General features: G+C 29.9%; 1 protein-coding gene across 3 annotated transcripts; it reads left to right on the top strand.

The window, feature by feature from the left end:
- Window positions 1–159: 159 nt before the first annotated feature.
- On the top strand, window positions 160–18,938 carry LOC130450145 (synaptic vesicle glycoprotein 2B-like). Of its 3 annotated transcripts, none has more exons than XM_056788347.1 (5): window positions 160–261; window positions 1,495–1,593; window positions 2,011–2,349; window positions 3,707–4,232; window positions 18,222–18,938. In XM_056788347.1, exons 2-5 carry the CDS (start codon window positions 1,524–1,526, stop codon window positions 18,859–18,861), a joined length of 1,575 nt encoding a protein of 524 aa, XP_056644325.1. In that variant the 5' UTR covers window positions 160–261; window positions 1,495–1,523; the 3' UTR covers window positions 18,862–18,938. The 3 variants fall into 3 exon arrangements, with proteins under 3 accessions (XP_056644325.1, XP_056644327.1, XP_056644326.1); XM_056788349.1 differs by having other exon boundaries at window positions 163–261; window positions 2,170–2,349; XM_056788348.1 differs by having other exon boundaries at window positions 163–265.
- Window positions 18,939–19,094: the final 156 nt, after the last annotated feature.

The raw sequence follows: 19,094 nt of genomic DNA, 5'->3' as shown, positions 1-19,094 counted from the left end.
AAATAATTCATGTAAATACTGAAGTTAAATTAAAACAATAATTCGATAGAGATATTAACTATTTTGTTATTTTAACAATTGTTTTTATTTTATAGACAATAAATCGGTTAATTTAATAAACAATTTGGAGCTAAAGGAACTTTGTCACGTCAAAATTTTGTTAATAAATTTAAGTACATTAAACTATAGATTCAGAAAAATGTAGAAGTGTCCAGCTGAATGTGGCTTCGTTTTTAGTGACATTGACGTGATTTTTATTGTGTTAGTATGTTTTTTTTTTTTATTAATCCTACTTAAAATTACTCAGATCAAATCGAAATTACATACAGTGCGAGGCTTTATTCCAATTAGAAACGTATTTTTGAAATATATATTGTAATACATATTTATATTAGCAACCAAATAGAAAACCCTGTATATTTTTACATTTTTAGACTATTCTTTTTATTCTCGTTTCAACAATATTGGGTTTCACGATGATTTACATGGTAGTTTATAATATAAAAGCAATTTTATACTTAACACCCTGTAGTATTGATTTATAAAAAATCTATTTACACATGGACATATTTTGATATGTATTATAATCAAAATTATTGATGTATTGAGAAATGTAGTATAAATAGAAAGTCAAAATGATTTTTTCGTATTTCTTGAACGGAAATAATCTGTAGTACGTTAAATGTAATACGTGGCAGTATTGCTAATTGCCTAACTAGTAGGTATAAATATACAGTAATAAATAATAATTCTGTCATAAAACTTGTTATTTTCAAGTTAAATTTTTTATATTAACGATTATTGAGAAATTTAGTGTGGGTACAAACATGAAATGATTATTTTTTCATATGTTTTAAATGTTTTGTAATACATTTTAATACACTACGTGGCAGTATTTTTCGTTGCCTAACTAGTAGGTATCCAACAAGAAGTTGTTCGTTTTCGCTTTAAATTAAATCAAAATTTTCGATATATCGACAACGTTTTTTAGTAGACACTCGAAAAAATTATTTTAGTTTTATTCTATAGCATATTTTAATAGACTATACAAGTGTAATATAATACGTGATTTTATTATTGATTGACGTTTCAATTGATGTTCAAGTTTTACACTAGGTGTCTATACTTTACAACAAGGAAATATTGCGCGTTGCCTAACTAGTAGGTGCAAATGTTGAATAAAAAATTGTTTGTTTTCCTACAAATACTAAATTAAATTTATCTCAACTATTATTGAAATTACGGATTTTTTTAAAAACTCGAAATTATCATTTCAAATGTCTCAAATGAGAATAATTATTTCCAAACAATATTTTGTAGTATTGCATCATGCCTAATTAGTAGGTATCAAAGTAAATAAATTTTCTCAAACAAATTGTTGTTTTTCGGAATAAACTTATGCTTAAACGGTTTGGTTTATTTGGTAATTTTGCCTTAAATTTTCTTTTTTTGTAATAAAACGTTGTTAATTCATGGTAATAATAATTTTTTTAGCTTTTGTATCATAATGCGCATGTGCTAAAATGAACGTGCCGAAATTTTGCCGAGATAATAAAGAGTCCTGCAGCTTCGACGAAGCTATAACTTTGACAGGTATTTATTGTTATTAAAACTATACAGGGTTAATGTATTTAAACCAGGGATTCCAAAACTATTTGTCATCGAATTCATGCGCAGTTTGACATGGTGCGTTCGCGGTGGGAATAAATCACGTTCGTGATATAAAAATTTAAAGGCAAATATTACGCGAATTAAGTTGATATTGATGAAATTAATTCCAAATATATCAGTCAAATTTAAATATCTGACTTATCACATTTAATTTCAAATTTTGTTGTTAAAATTCAAAAGTAGCTGAAAAGCTTACTAAGCAAAAGGCTCTTTATAGTCAACGTAGATTTTTCGATCCTATCGGAATTTTAAACAACTAATTTAAACAAAAAACATATAAATGAATTTATTTTACGATTCAAAATTGGTGAATAAAGTTATGTTCATAAATTTTTGTAGGTTATGGTAAATTTCAATACGAAGCCGCAGCAATTTGTTGTCTATCAATAGTAATAGTAGGTTTTCAAAACGACATTTCCTCGTATATATTTCCATCGGCGAAATGCGAACTTAACCTAACTTCTTTCGAATTAGGTCTACTTAACGTCGCGTTTCTAGGTGGTGGTACGATCAGCTGTTTTCTCTGGGGTCTGCTAGCTGATAACAAGGGTCGAAAAAAAGTAATAATATTTACACATTTTTGTAATGCCCTCGTAACAATTATGAGTGCGTTAAATACGCATACGACATTTTTGGTTGTTTGTAGATTTATAAATGGTTTTCTCACGGGAGCTCCAGGTGAGTTTCGATATGATCAAGGGCGTACCCAGACAAAGATACTTCTTTATATTTCTTGTTAAATACTCTCGAACAGAACTAAAATCAAGACGATTTAACAAGAAAAATCAAAATTTGTCATACCAGGACTTCATTATAGTTCGATATGAATAAAACTTGTTTAAATACAGTCCTGATTTTACTTTGGATTCCTAACAAACACAACCTAACCTCTCTTTTATTGCATGTCGAAGGATATTGATAAATCTTTACATAATAGCCGTGGGGAAGACTATAAAGCGTTTTTTTCAGGGAAAAATGCAAATAACTCAATTTAATACTTGCAAGAATGAATTATTTAGCGTTGTTTTGACTATATTATCATTCATAAAGGATAAAGATAAGATGTGACTCAAAACACGCGCTTTTCAGTATTTTCTAACTTATTAAATTAGTTCTTGCTATTTTCCTAAAGTCGTTTTGAACAGGCTTCCTTTAAATTGTTCAATATTTCGTAAAATTCTGAGTAATACCGATAAATTTGAAGCTTAATCTTTTAAACTCTTTGACAAAAATTCATTTATACTGTTACACGATCTACGATAATATTTTTGCAAAGATTATTAATATCGATAATTTCTACTTGCGTGTTAATATTTTCTAAAACTATTCCTTGTATCCAGGTTATTTCCGTCCTGTAGTTCATTATCTTGGTACACTTGGTCACTCATTATTTATTTTTATTTGGTTATGACACATTTATCGACACTTTTACGTTCAAACTACGATCACAGACTAATTTCACTTATGAATTGTAAATTTAAAATTTCCCTACATTATTTTATTCGTTTAAAAGAAATGTAAACTCACTAATACAGTTTTATTTAAACAAAAATATCACAATAACAATATTCAATACTTCCCTCCATTTATTGACAAGCGACGTTCATTCTCTTCTTTTTTAAATCATACTCGTCTTTAATTTTTGGAACCAACCGTTGAGAAGTCCGTTACGTATATACTGATGAAATAAATAATAGGGTGTAAATTTAAAGTTTCTCTGTACTCTTCAATATGTTTAAAATAACTGTAAATTTATTTATATATAGTTTTATTTTAATAAAAACGTATAACAACAACTTTCAAGACTTCCCACCATCTATTGACAAGCGGCAAGTGACGCCCATTATCTTCTTTTCTAAATCTTACTTGTCCTTAACTTTTGGAACCAAGTCAGTTACAACTGTATAGATAAAACTAAAAATAGAATATAACAGAAGGTGAAATATTATATGGGTATGCCCTTGTCATCAACAAAAAAGTCAAATTATTACTATCAATAACTGTAAAGTTAGTTTTATAATTAATATTTTTTCAGGTAGTTTAACCTATGCTTACTTAGCCGAATTCCAACCTCCAAAATATCGTTTCAGAAGCGTTTGCTTCCTCGGATTATTCTTCATCGGTTCATGGTTATTACTCCCAATAATAGCCTACGTAATTTTACCCCTAAACATAAATTACAGCTTCAAAGATATAATTAAATTGTCTCCTTGGAGATTTTTCTTACTTCTGATTGCGTTACCGGAAATTGTAGTGACATTTTGGTTTACAAGGTTACCGGAAAGTCCCAAATATCACACAGGAAGAGGAAATCCGAAAGAAGCTTTGAAGATTTTACATAAAATGTATTTTATTAACACAGGAAACTCTCCCGATTGTTTTCCAGTTAAATATATTATTTGTGAAGGTGATTCGCATCGTCGGCATAATACAATCGTGTCCAGGGGGAAAATGTACAGGGTATTGAAGGAAGTGGGCGATCATTTGAAACAGTTATTTCAAAAACCGTTACTATGGAGGACGTTTTTGATTAGCAGCATTATGTTCAGCAACATGTTTGGGTAAGCATATGTTATTTCGATTTGGAGAAATATATTTACATTGACACACGTTTTCTCAATCGATTCATGTCAAAAATAAATCGATATCTCGAATGGTTTCGGAAATATCGAATTTTTTATACAAGCATGTCACATTTTTTTTTTTGACATTTCCAACTTTATGCTGTATAACTCGCTTTGTATGATCAAGAAAGGGTTGTAGTATTTTTTTATGATAGTATTAACGTTCCTTCTTCGATTTTTTTGTTTTACAACGTTGCCATTTCGCAATTGTCGATGCTACGAATTTATATAGTGATATTTTTCAAAAAAAAAATTACTACAACTTCAACCCTGTATATTTTCCACAAAAATGGAACTGAAGAAGTCAAATATAAACAGTTACTTAGACACACGTTTTCTTAATCGATTCATGTCAAAAATAAATCGATATCTCGATTGGTTTCGGAAATATCGAATTTTTTATACAAGCATGTCACATTTTTTTTTTGACATTTCTAACTTTATGCTGTATAACTCGCTTTTTATGATCACGATTGGGTTGTAGTATTTTTTTATGATAGTATTAACGTTCCTTCTTCGATTTTTTTGTTTTACAACGTTGCCATTTCGCAATTGTCGATGCTACGAATTTATATAGTGATATTTTCCTAAAAAAAATTTACTACAACTTCAACCCTGTATATTTTCCACAAAAATGGAACTGAAGAAGTCAAATATATACAGTCGCATAGACACACGTTTTCTCAATCGATTCATGTCAAAAATAAATCGATATCTCGATTGATTTCGGAAATATCGAATTTTTTATACAAGCATGTCACATTTTTTTATGACATTTCTAACTTTATGCTGTATAACTCGCTTTTTATGATCACGAATGGGTTGTAGTATTTTTTTACGATAGTATTAACGTTCCTTCTTCGATTTTTTTGTATTACAACGTTGCCATTTCGCAATTGTCGATGCTACGAATTTATATAGTGATATTTTTCAAAAAAAAATTTACTACAACTTCAACCCTGTATATTTTCCACAAAAATGGAACTGAAGAAGTCAAATATAAACAGTGGCCTAGACAAACGTTTTCTCAATCGATTCATGTCAAAAATAAATCGATATCTCGAATGGTTTCGGAAATATCGAATTTTTTATACAAGCATGTCACATTTTTTTTTTGACATTTCCAACTTTATGCTGTATAACTCGCTTTGTATGATCAAGAAAGGGTTGTAGTATTTTTTTTATGATAGTTTTAACGTTCCTTCTTCGATTTTTTTGTATTACAACGTTGCCATTTCGCAATTGTCGATGCTACGAATTTATATAGTGATATTTTTCAAAAAAAAATTTACTACAACTTCAACCCTGTATATTTTCCACAAAAATGGAACTGAAGAAGTCAAATATAAACAGTTACTTAGACACACGTTTTCTCAATCGATTCATGTCAAAAATAAATCGATATCTCGAATGGTTTCGGAAATATCGAATTTTTTATACAAGTATGTCACATTTTTTTATGACATTTCTAACTTTATGCCTTATAACTCGCTTTTTATGATCACGAAAGGGTTGTAGTATTTTTTTATGATAGTATTAATGTACCTTCTTCGATTTTTTTGTTTTACAACGTTGCCATTTCGCAATTGTCGATGCTACGAATTTATATAGTGATATTTTTCAAAAAAAAATTTACTACAACTTCAACCCTGTATATTTTCCACAAAAATGGAACTGAAGAAGTCAAATATAAACAGTTACTTAGACACACGTTTTCTTAATCGATTCATGTCAAAAATAAATCGATATCTCGATTGGTTTCGGATATATCGAATTTTTTATACAAGCATGTCACATTTTTTTTTGACATTTCTAGCTTTATGCTGTATAACTCGCTTTGTATGATCAAGAAAGGGTTGTAGTATTTTTTTTATGATAGTATTAACGTTCCTTCTTCGATTTTTTTGTATTACAACGTTGCCATTTCGCAATTGTCGATGCTACGAATTTATATAGTGATATTTTTCAAAAAAAAATTTACTACAACTTCAACCCTGTATATTTTCTACAAAAATAGAACTGAAGAAGTCAAATATAAACAGTCGCTTAGACACACGTTTTCTCAATCGATTCATGTCAAAAATAAATCGATATCTCGAATGGTTTCGGATATATCGAATTTTTTATACAAGCATGTCACATTTTTTTTGACATTTCTAGCTTTATGCTGTATAACTCGCTTTGTATGATCAAGAAAGGGTTGTAGTATTTTTTTTATGATAGTATTAACGTTCCTTCTTCGATTTTTTTGTATTACAACGTTGCCATTTCGCAATTGTCGATGCTACGAATTTATATAGTGATATTTTTCAAAAAAAAATTTACTACAACTTCAACCCTGTATATTTTCTACAAAAATAGAACTGAAGAAGTCAAATATAAACAGTCGCTTAGACACACGTTTTCTCAATCGATTCATGTCAAAAATAAATCGATATCTCGAATGGTTTCGGATATATCGAATTTTTTATACAAGCATGTCACATTTTTTTTGACATTTCTAGCTTTATGCTGTATAACTCGCTTTGTATGATCAAGAAAGGGTTGTAGTATTTTTTTTATGATAGTATTAACGTTCCTTCTTCGATTTTTTTGTATTACAACGTTGCCATTTCGCAATTGTCGATGCTACGAATTTATATAGTGATATTTTTCAAAAAAAAATTTACTACATCTTCAACCCTGTATATTTTCCACAAAAATGGAACTGAAGAAGCCAAATATGAACTGTCGCATAGACACACGTTTTCTCAATCGATTCATGTCAAAAATAAATCGATATCTCGATTGGTTTCGGATATATCGAATTTTTTATACAAGCATGTCACATTTTTTTTTGACATTTCTAGCTTTATGCTGTATAACTCGCTTTGTATGATCAAGAAAGGGTTGTAGTATTTTTTTCATGATAGTATTAACGTTCCTTCTTCGATTTTTTTGTATTACAACGTTGCCATTTCGCAATTGTCGATGCTACGAATTTATATAGTGATATTTTTCAAAAAAAAATTTACTACAACTTCAACCCTGTATATTTTCCACAAAAATGGAACTGAAGAAGTCAAATATAAACAGTTACTTAGACACACGTTTTCTTAATCGATTCATGTCAAAAATAAATCGATATCTCGATTGGTTTCGGAAATATCGAATTTTTTATACAAGCATGTCACATTTTTTTATGACATTTCTAACTTTATGCTGTATAACTCGCTTTTTATGATCACGAATGGGTTGTAGTATTTTTTTATGATAGTATTAACGTTCCTTCTTCGATTTTTTTGTATTACAACGTTGCCATTTCGCAATTGTCGATGCTACGAATTTATATAGTGATATTTTTCAAAAAAAAATTTACTACAACTTCAACCCTGTATATTTTCCACAAAAATGGAACTGAAGAAGCCAAATATGAACTGTCGCATAGACACACGTTTTCTCAATCGATTCATGTCAAAAATAAATCGATATCTCGATTGGTTTCGGATATATCGAATTTTTTATACAAGCATGTCACATTTTTTTTTGACATTTCTAGCTTTATGCTGTATAACTCGCTTTGTATGATCAAGAAAGGGTTGTAGTATTTTTTTTATGATAGTATTAACGTTCCTTCTTCGATTTTTTTGTATTACAACGTTGCCATTTCGCAATTGTCGATGCTACGAATTTATATAGTGATATTTTTCAAAAAAAAATTTACTACAACTTCAACCCTGTATATTTTCCACAAAAATGGAACTGAAGAAGCCAAATATGAACTGTCGCATAGACACACGTTTTCTCAATCGATTCATGTCAAAAATAAATCGATATCTCGATTGGTTTCGGATATATCGAATTTTTTATACAAGCATGTCACATTTTTTTTTGACATTTCTAGCTTTATGCTGTATAACTCGCTTTGTATGATCAAGAAAGGGTTGTAGTATTTTTTTTATGATAGTATTAACGTTCCTTCTTCGATTTTTTTGTATTACAACGTTGCCATTTCGCAATTGTCGATGCTACGAATTTATATAGTGATATTTTTCAAAAAAAAATTTACTACAACTTCAACCCTGTATATTTTCCACAAAAATGGAACTGAAGAAGTCAAATATAAACAGTCGCTTAGACACACGTTTTCTCAATCGATTCAAGTCAAAAATAAATCGATATCTCGAATGGTTTCGGAAATATCGAATTTTTTATACAAGCATGTCACATTTTTTTTTTGACATTTCCAACTTTATGCTGTATAACTCGCTTTGTATGATCAAGAAAGGGTTGTAGTATTTTTTAATGATAGTATTAACGTTCCTTCTTCGATTTTTAAGTATTACAACGTTGCCATTTCGCAATTGTCGATGCTACGAATTTATATAGTGATATTTTTCAAAAAAAAATTTACTACAACTTCAACCCTGTATATTTTCCACAAAAATGGAACTGAAGAAGTCAAATATAAACAGTGGCCTAGACAAACGTTTTCTCAATCGATTCATGTCAAAAATAAATCGATATCTCGAATGGTTTCGGAAATATCGAATTTTTTATACAAGCATGTCACATTTTTTTTTTGACATTTCCAACTTTATGCTGTATAACTCGCTTTGTATGATCAAGAAAGGGTTGTAGTATTTTTTAATGATAGTATTAACGTTCCTTCTTCGATTTTTAAGTATTACAACGTTGCCATTTCGCAATTGTCGATGCTACGAATTTATATAGTGATATTTTTCAAAAAAAAATTTACTACAACTTCAACCCTGTATATTTTCTACAAAAATAGAACTGAAGAAGTCAAATATAAACAGTTACTTAGACACACGTTTTCTTAATCGATTCATGTCAAAAATAAATCGATATCTCGATTGGTTTCGGATATATCGAATTTTTTATACAAGCATGTCACATTTTTTTTTGACATTTCTAGCTTTATGCTGTATAACTCGCTTTGTATGATCAAGAAAGGGTTGTAGTATTTTTTTTATGATAGTATTAACGTTCCTTCTTCGATTTTTTTGTATTACAACGTTGCCATTTCGCAATTGTCGATGCTACGAATTTATATAGTGATATTTTTCAAAAAAAAATTTACTACAACTTCAACCCTGTATATTTTCCACAAAAATGGAACTGAAGAAGTCAAATATAAACAGTCGCTTAGACACACGTTTTCTCAATCGATTCAAGTCAAAAATAAATCGATATCTCGAATGGTTTCGGAAATATCGAATTTTTTATACAAGCATGTCACATTTTTTATGACATTTCTAACTTTATCCAGTATAACTCGCTTTTTATGATCACGAAAGGGTTGTAGTATTTTTTTTATGATAGAGTTAACGTACCTTCTTCGATTTTTTTGTTTTACAACGTTGCCATTTCGCAATTGTCGATGCTACGAATTTATATAGTGATATTTTTCAAAAAAAAATTTACTACAACTTCAACCCTGTATATTTTCTACAAAAATAGAACTGAAGAAGTCAAATATAAACAGTTACTTAGACACACGTTTTCTTAATCGATTCATGTCAAAAATAAATCGATATCTCGATTGGTTTCGGATATATCGAATTTTTTATACAAGCATGTCACATTTTTTTTTGACATTTCTAGCTTTATGCTGTATAACTCGCTTTGTATGATCAAGAAAGGGTTGTAGTATTTTTTTTATGATAGTATTAACGTTCCTTCTTCGATTTTTTTGTATTACAACGTTGCCATTTTGCAATTGTCGATGCTACGAATTTATATAGTGATATTTTTCAAAAAAAAATTTACTACAACTTCAACCTTGTATATTTTCTACAAAAATAGAACTGAAGAAGTCAAATATAAACAGTCGCTTAGACATACGTTTTCTCAATCGATTCAAGTCAAAAATAAATCGATATCTCGAATGGTTCCGGAAATATTGAATTTTATATACAAGCATGTCACATTTTTTATGACATTTCTAACTTTATCCAGTATAACTCGCTTTTTATGATCACGAAAGGGTTGTAGTATTTTTTTTATGATAGAGTTAACGTACCTTCTTCGATTTTTTTGTTTTACAACGTTGCCATTTCGCAATTGTCGATGCTACGAATTTATATAGTGATATTTTTCAAAAAAAAATTTACTACAACTTCAACCCTGTATATTTTCTACAAAAATAGAACTGAAGAAGTCAAATATAAACAGTTACTTAGACACACGTTTTCTTAATCGATTCATGTCAAAAATAAATCGATATCTCGATTGGTTTCGGATATATCGAATTTTTTATACAAGCATGTCACATTTTTTTTTGACATTTCTAGCTTTATGCTGTATAACTCGCTTTGTATGATCAAGAAAGGGTTGTAGTATTTTTTTTATGATAGTATTAACGTTCCTTCTTCGATTTTTTTGTATTACAACGTTGCCATTTCGCAATTGTCGATGCTACGAATTTATATAGTGATATTTTTCAAAAAAAAATTTACTACAACTTCAACCCTGTATATTTTCCACAAAAATGGAACTGAAGAAGTCAAATATAAACAGTCGCTTAGACACACGTTTTCTCAATCGATTCAAGTCAAAAATAAATCGATATCTCGAATGGTTTCGGAAATATCGAATTTTTTATACAAGCATGTCACATTTTTTATGACATTTCTAACTTTATCCAGTATAACTCGCTTTTTATGATCACGAAAGGGTTGTAGTATTTTTTTTATGATAGAGTTAACGTACCTTCTTCGATTTTTTTGTTTTACAACGTTGCCATTTCGCAATTGTCGATGCTACGAATTTATATAGTGATATTTTTCAAAAAAAAATTTACTACAACTTCAACCCTGTATATTTTCTACAAAAATAGAACTGAAGAAGTCAAATATAAACAGTTACTTAGACACACGTTTTCTTAATCGATTCATGTCAAAAATAAATCGATATCTCGATTGGTTTCGGATATATCGAATTTTTTATACAAGCATGTCACATTTTTTTTTGACATTTCTAGCTTTATGCTGTATAACTCGCTTTGTATGATCAAGAAAGGGTTGTAGTATTTTTTTTATGATAGTATTAACGTTCCTTCTTCGATTTTTTTGTATTACAACGTTGCCATTTCGCAATTGTCGATGCTACGAATTTATATAGTGATATTTTTCAAAAAAAAATTTACTACAACTTCAACCCTGTATATTTTCCACAAAAATGGAACTGAAGAAGTCAAATATAAACAGTCGCTTAGACACACGTTTTCTCAATCGATTCAAGTCAAAAATAAATCGATATCTCGAATGGTTTCGGAAATATCGAATTTTTTATACAAGCATGTCACATTTTTTATGACATTTCTAACTTTATCCAGTATAACTCGCTTTTTATGATCACGAAAGGGTTGTAGTATTTTTTTTATGATAGAGTTAAAGTACCTTCTTCGATTTTTTTGTTTTACAACGTTGCCATTTCGCAATTGTCGATGCTACGAATTTATATAGTGATATTTTTCAAAAAAAAATTTACTACAACTTCAACCCTGTATATTTTCCACAAAAATGGAACTGAAGAAGTCAAATATAAACAGTCGCTTAGACACACGTTTTCTCAATCGATTCAAGTCAAAAATAAATCGATATCTCGAATGGTTTCGGAAATATCGAATTTTTTATACAAGCATGTCACATTTTTTATGACATTTCTAACTTTATCCAGTATAACTCGCTTTTTATGATCACGAAAGGGTTGTAGTATTTTTTTTATGATAGAGTTAAAGTACCTTCTTCGATTTTTTTGTTTTACAACGTTGTCATTTCGCAATTGTCGATGCTACGAATTTATATAGTGATATTTTTCAAAAAAAAATTTACTACAACTTCAACCCTGTATATTTTCTACAAAAATAGAACTGAAGAAGTCAAATATAAACAGTTACTTAGACACACGTTTTCTTAATCGATTCATGTCAAAAATAAATCGATATCTCGATTGGTTTCGGATATATCGAATTTTTTATACAAGCATGTCACATTTTTTTTTGACATTTCTAGCTTTATGCTGTATAACTCGCTTTGTATGATCAAGAAAGGGTTGTAGTATTTTTTTTATGATAGTATTAACGTTCCTTCTTCGATTTTTTTGTATTACAACGTTGCCATTTTGCAATTGTCGATGCTACGAATTTATATAGTGATATTTTTCAAAAAAAAATTTACTACAACTTCAACCTTGTATATTTTCTACAAAAATAGAACTGAAGAAGTCAAATATAAACAGTCGCTTAGACATACGTTTTCTCAATCGATTCAAGTCAAAAATAAATCGATATCTCGAATGGTTCCGGAAATATTGAATTTTATATACAAGCATGTCACATTTTTTATGACATTTCTAACTTTATCCAGTATAACTCGCTTTTTATGATCACGAAAGGGTTGTAGTATTTTTTTTATGATAGAGTTAACGTACCTTCTTCGATTTTTTTGTTTTACAACGTTGCCATTTCGCAATTGTCGATGCTACGAATTTATATAGTGATATTTTTCAAAAAAAAATTTACTACAACTTCAACCCTGTATATTTTCTACAAAAATAGAACTGAAGAAGTCAAATATAAACAGTTACTTAGACACACGTTTTCTTAATCGATTCATGTCAAAAATAAATCGATATCTCGATTGGTTTCGGATATATCGAATTTTTTATACAAGCATGTCACATTTTTTTTTGACATTTCTAGCTTTATGCTGTATAACTCGCTTTGTATGATCAAGAAAGGGTTGTAGTATTTTTTTTATGATAGTATTAACGTTCCTTCTTCGATTTTTTTGTATTACAACGTTGCCATTTCGCAATTGTCGATGCTACGAATTTATATAGTGATATTTTTCAAAAAAAAATTTACTACAACTTCAACCCTGTATATTTTCCACAAAAATGGAACTGAAGAAGTCAAATATAAACAGTCGCTTAGACACACGTTTTCTCAATCGATTCAAGTCAAAAATAAATCGATATCTCGAATGGTTTCGGAAATATCGAATTTTTTATACAAGCATGTCACATTTTTTATGACATTTCTAACTTTATCCAGTATAACTCGCTTTTTATGATCACGAAAGGGTTGTAGTATTTTTTTTATGATAGAGTTAAAGTACCTTCTTCGATTTTTTTGTTTTACAACGTTGCCATTTCGCAATTGTCGATGCTACGAATTTATATAGTGATATTTTTCAAAAAAAAATTTACTACAACTTCAACCCTGTATATTTTCCACAAAAATGGAACTGAAGAAGTCAAATATAAACAGTCGCTTAGACACACGTTTTCTCAATCGATTCAAGTCAAAAATAAATCGATATCTCGAATGGTTTCGGAAATATCGAATTTTTTATACAAGCATGTCACATTTTTTATGACATTTCTAACTTTATCCAGTATAACTCGCTTTTTATGATCACGAAAGGGTTGTAGTATTTTTTTTATGATAGAGTTAAAGTACCTTCTTCGATTTTTTTGTTTTACAACGTTGTCATTTCGCAATTGTCGATGCTACGAATTTATATAGTGATATTTTTCAAAAAAAAATTTACTACAACTTCAACCCTGTATATTTTCTACAAAAATAGAACTGAAGAAGTCAAATATAAACAGTTACTTAGACACACGTTTTCTTAATCGATTCATGTCAAAAATAAATCGATATCTCGATTGGTTTCGGATATATCGAATTTTTTATACAAGCATGTCACATTTTTTTTTGACATTTCTAGCTTTATGCTGTATAACTCGCTTTGTATGATCAAGAAAGGGTTGTAGTATTTTTTTTATGATAGTATTAACGTTCCTTCTTCGATTTTTTTGTATTACAACGTTGCCATTTTGCAATTGTCGATGCTACGAATTTATATAGTGATATTTTTCAAAAAAAAATTTACTACAACTTCAACCTTGTATATTTTCTACAAAAATAGAACTGAAGAAGTCAAATATAAACAGTCGCTTAGACATACGTTTTCTCAATCGATTCAAGTCAAAAATAAATCGATATCTCGAATGGTTCCGGAAATATTGAATTTTATATACAAGCATGTCACATTTTTTATGACATTTCTAACTTTATCCAGTATAACTCGCTTTTTATGATCACGAAAGGGTTGTAGTATTTTTTTTATGATAGAGTTAAAGTACCTTCTTCGATTTTTTTGTTTTACAACGTTGTCATTTCGCAATTGTCGATGCTACGAATTTATATAGTGATATTTTTCAAAAAAAAATTTACTACAACTTCAACCCTGTATATTTTCCACAAAAATGGAACTGAAGAAGTCAAATATAAACAGTCGCTTAGACACACGTTTTCTCAATCGATTCAAGTCAAAAATAAATCGATATCTCGAATGGTTTCGGAAATATCGAATTTTTTATACAAGCATGTCACATTTTTTATGACATTTCTAACTTTATCCAGTATAACTCGCTTTTTATGATCACGAAAGGGTTGTAGTATTTTTTTTATGATAGAGTTAAAGTACCTTCTTCGATTTTTTTGTTTTACAACGTTGCCATTTCGCAATTGTCGATGCTACGAATTTATATAGTGATATTTTTCAAAAAAAAATTTACTACAACTTCAACCCTGTATATTTTCCACAAAAATGGAACTGAAGAAGTCAAATATAAACAGTCGCTTAGACACACGTTTTCTCAATCGATTCAAGTCAAAAATAAATCGATATCTCGAATGGTTTCGGAAATATCGAATTTTTTATACAAGCATGTCACATTTTTTATGACATTTCTAACTTTATCCAGTATAACTCGCTTTTTATGATCACGAAAGGGTTGTAGTATTTTTTTTATGATAGAGTTAAAGTACCTTCTTCGATTTTTTTGTTTTACAACGTTGTCATTTCGCAATTGTCGATGCTACGAATTTATATAGTGATATTTTTCAAAAAAAAATTTACTACAACTTCAACCCTGTATATTTTCTACAAAAATAGAACTGAAGAAGTCAAATATAAACAGTTACTTAGACACACGTTTTCTTAATCGATTCATGTCAAAAATAAATCGATATCTCGATTGGTTTCGGATATATCGAATTTTTTATACAAGCATGTCACATTTTTTTTTGACATTTCTAGCTTTATGCTGTATAACTCGCTTTGTATGATCAAGAAAGGGTTGTAGTATTTTTTTTATGATAGTATTAACGTTCCTTCTTCGATTTTTTTGTATTACAACGTTGCCATTTTGCAATTGTCGATGCTACGAATTTATATAGTGATATTTTTCAAAAAAAAATTTACTACAACTTCAACCTTGTATATTTTCTACAAAAATAGAACTGAAGAAGTCAAATATAAACAGTCGCTTAGACATACGTTTTCTCAATCGATTCAAGTCAAAAATAAATCGATATCTCGAATGGTTCCGGAAATATTGAATTTTATATACAAGCATGTCACATTTTTTATGACATTTCTAACTTTATCCAGTATAACTCGCTTTTTATGATCACGAAAGGGTTGTAGTATTTTTTTTATGATAGAGTTAACGTACCTTCTTCGATTTTTTTGTTTTACAACGTTGCCATTTCGCAATTGTCGATGCTACGAATTTATATAGTGATATTTTTCAAAAAAAAATTTACTACAACTTCAACCCTGTATATTTTCTACAAAAATAGAACTGAAGAAGTCAAATATAAACAGTTACTTAGACACACGTTTTCTTAATCGATTCATGTCAAAAATAAATCGATATCTCGATTGGTTTCGGATATATCGAATTTTTTATACAAGCATGTCACATTTTTTTTTGACATTTCTAGCTTTATGCTGTATAACTCGCTTTGTATGATCAAGAAAGGGTTGTAGTATTTTTTTTATGATAGTATTAACGTTCCTTCTTCGATTTTTTTGTATTACAACGTTGCCATTTCGCAATTGTCGATGCTACGAATTTATATAGTGATATTTTTCAAAAAAAAATTTACTACAACTTCAACCCTGTATATTTTCCACAAAAATGGAACTGAAGAAGTCAAATATAAACAGTCGCTTAGACACACGTTTTCTCAATCGATTCAAGTCAAAAATAAATCGATATCTCGAATGGTTTCGGAAATATCGAATTTTTTATACAAGCATGTCACATTTTTTATGACATTTCTAACTTTATCCAGTATAACTCGCTTTTTATGATCACGAAAGGGTTGTAGTATTTTTTTTATGATAGAGTTAAAGTACCTTCTTCGATTTTTTTGTTTTACAACGTTGCCATTTCGCAATTGTCGATGCTACGAATTTATATAGTGATATTTTTCAAAAAAAAATTTACTACAACTTCAACCCTGTATATTTTCCACAAAAATGGAACTGAAGAAGTCAAATATAAACAGTCGCTTAGACACACGTTTTCTCAATCGATTCAAGTCAAAAATAAATCGATATCTCGAATGGTTTCGGAAATATCGAATTTTTTATACAAGCATGTCACATTTTTTATGACATTTCTAACTTTATCCAGTATAACTCGCTTTTTATGATCACGAAAGGGTTGTAGTATTTTTTTTATGATAGAGTTAAAGTACCTTCTTCGATTTTTTTGTTTTACAACGTTGTCATTTCGCAATTGTCGATGCTACGAATTTATATAGTGATATTTTTCAAAAAAAAATTTACTACAACTTCAACCCTGTATATTTTCTACAAAAATAGAACTGAAGAAGTCAAATATAAACAGTTACTTAGACACACGTTTTCTTAATCGATTCATGTCAAAAATAAATCGATATCTCGATTGGTTTCGGATATATCGAATTTTTTATACAAGCATGTCACATTTTTTTTTGACATTTCTAGCTTTATGCTGTATAACTCGCTTTGTATGATCAAGAAAGGGTTGTAGTATTTTTTTTATGATAGTATTAACGTTCCTTCTTCGATTTTTTTGTATTACAACGTTGCCATTTTGCAATTGTCGATGCTACGAATTTATATAGTGATATTTTTCAAAAAAAAATTTACTACAACTTCAACCTTGTATATTTTCTACAAAAATAGAACTGAAGAAGTCAAATATAAACAGTCGCTTAGACATACGTTTTCTCAATCGATTCAAGTCAAAAATAAATCGATATCTCGAATGGTTCCGGAAATATTGAATTTTATATACAAGCATGTCACATTTTTTATGACATTTCTAACTTTATCCAGTATAACTCGCTTTTTATGATCACGAAAGGGTTGTAGTATTTTTTTTATGATAGTATTAACGTTCCTTCTTCGATTTTTAAGTATTACAACGTTGCCATTTCTCAATTGTCGATGCTACGAGTTTATATATTGTTATTTTTCAAAAAAAAATTTACTACAACTTCAACCCTGTATATTTTCCACAAAAATGGAACTGAAGAAGCCAAATATGAACTGTCGCATAGACACACGTTTTCTCAATCGATTCATGTCAAAAATAAATCGATATCTCGATTGGTTTCGGATATATCGAATTTTTTATACAAGCATGTCACATTTTTTTATGACATTTCTTCATTTTTATATCTTATATTAGTTGAAAAATCGGATATATTGTGAAAAAATATGTTATACAACAGAATCGTCCCTAGAGTACCCGGCCTGACATAGAGATGGCGGTAGTTGCCTGAAAAGTACCACTCTGCATCAAAAAGCACACAATCCATATATTTCAACCATACATTAAACGTAGTTCAATCACTTAACACCCCAAACAAAAAAAAATAAATCAAAACAATGTGCTGAAGAGGTAAAATCGATTCTAAACAAGGCAAAAACCGTTCCATCTGCAGGTATCGGTTCAATCGAGCAAAAACTATTCGAATCGCTATCCGATACACCCTATTAACCCGATTTAACCCTCTCGGACTATTTTCTCGATGCTCGATCTACATAATCATCGTTCCAATTTCAGATTATTCGGTTTGGGTCTTTGGCTACCAGAACTTTTCATCAAATTCGAAAGGTATCAAACGCTGTATCCTAATACCACGGCCAGCATCGAATTATTATCGAATCTACCGCTAGATGGCGAAAATTCTAGCGAAACGTCGTTCGATACGTCGGTAATAATGAGCACCGTCGCCACCGGTACCGCCGCCCTCATATTCAACGCCGTCTCTTGTCTGCTTAGCACCAGGATATCTTCGAAAACCATGACCTCGGCGTTGTCGCTGGCGGCGGGCGTCAGCGCCGGCGCCATCTATTGGCTGACGTCTTCGACGCAGAACCTCGTAGTCGCTTGTATTTTCCAAGCGACCATGTTGACCGCCAACATGTGCATCACCAGTTTGATAGTGGAATTGTTCCCTAGTACCGTGGGCGGTATAGCGGTGTGCACGGTTATATGCGCCGGTAGGATCGGCGCCGCCATCAGCAACTTGGTTTTCGCTTATCTCGTCGACAAACGTTGCGAATTGCCGATTTTCATCGTCGCCGCCGTCGAAATCGTCTGCGGTATCTTGTGCTTTTTCGTACCGAAGCCCGGCGATTGTTTGAACGACGAAAAAGAAGAAAAAAACGCCGAAAAGTTTACGCGCGTATCGATTTGGTAGTGAAAATCGTTATTTAGTTTAGGATTTACCTAAATCATTGTCGCCATCTTGTAATCGAATAAATAATTGTACATAACCTCAAAGTCAAATTATTTTCCTAACCTCATAACTCCTTAACCTTATAGATTTAAATTTAATTTCGGTCAATAACTTTCCGACCACCCTGTATAACAGTTTACGTTTACATTAAAGCGAAAATATTCTGATTACGAAACACAGTACACGAATATTTC

The sequence above is a fragment of the Diorhabda sublineata genome, chromosome 11, assembly GCF_026230105.1.
Source record: "Diorhabda sublineata isolate icDioSubl1.1 chromosome 11, icDioSubl1.1, whole genome shotgun sequence".
NCBI lineage: Eukaryota > Metazoa > Arthropoda > Insecta > Coleoptera > Chrysomelidae > Diorhabda > Diorhabda sublineata.
This window is presented reverse-complemented; position numbering and strand designations above follow the sequence as displayed.

Excerpts from the sequence above, each read along its gene's own strand:
- LOC130450145 (XM_056788347.1), top strand. The coding sequence starts at position 1,524 with ATGAACGTGCCGAAATTTTGCCGAGATAATAAAGAGTCCTGCAGCTTC. Across the intron at positions 2,350-3,706 it reads TTTTCTCACGGGAGCTCCAG|GTAGTTTAACCTATGCTTAC; the intron begins GTGAGTTTCGAT and ends ATATTTTTTCAG. Across the intron at positions 4,233-18,221 it reads ATGTTCAGCAACATGTTTGG|ATTATTCGGTTTGGGTCTTT; the intron begins GTAAGCATATGT and ends TTCCAATTTCAG.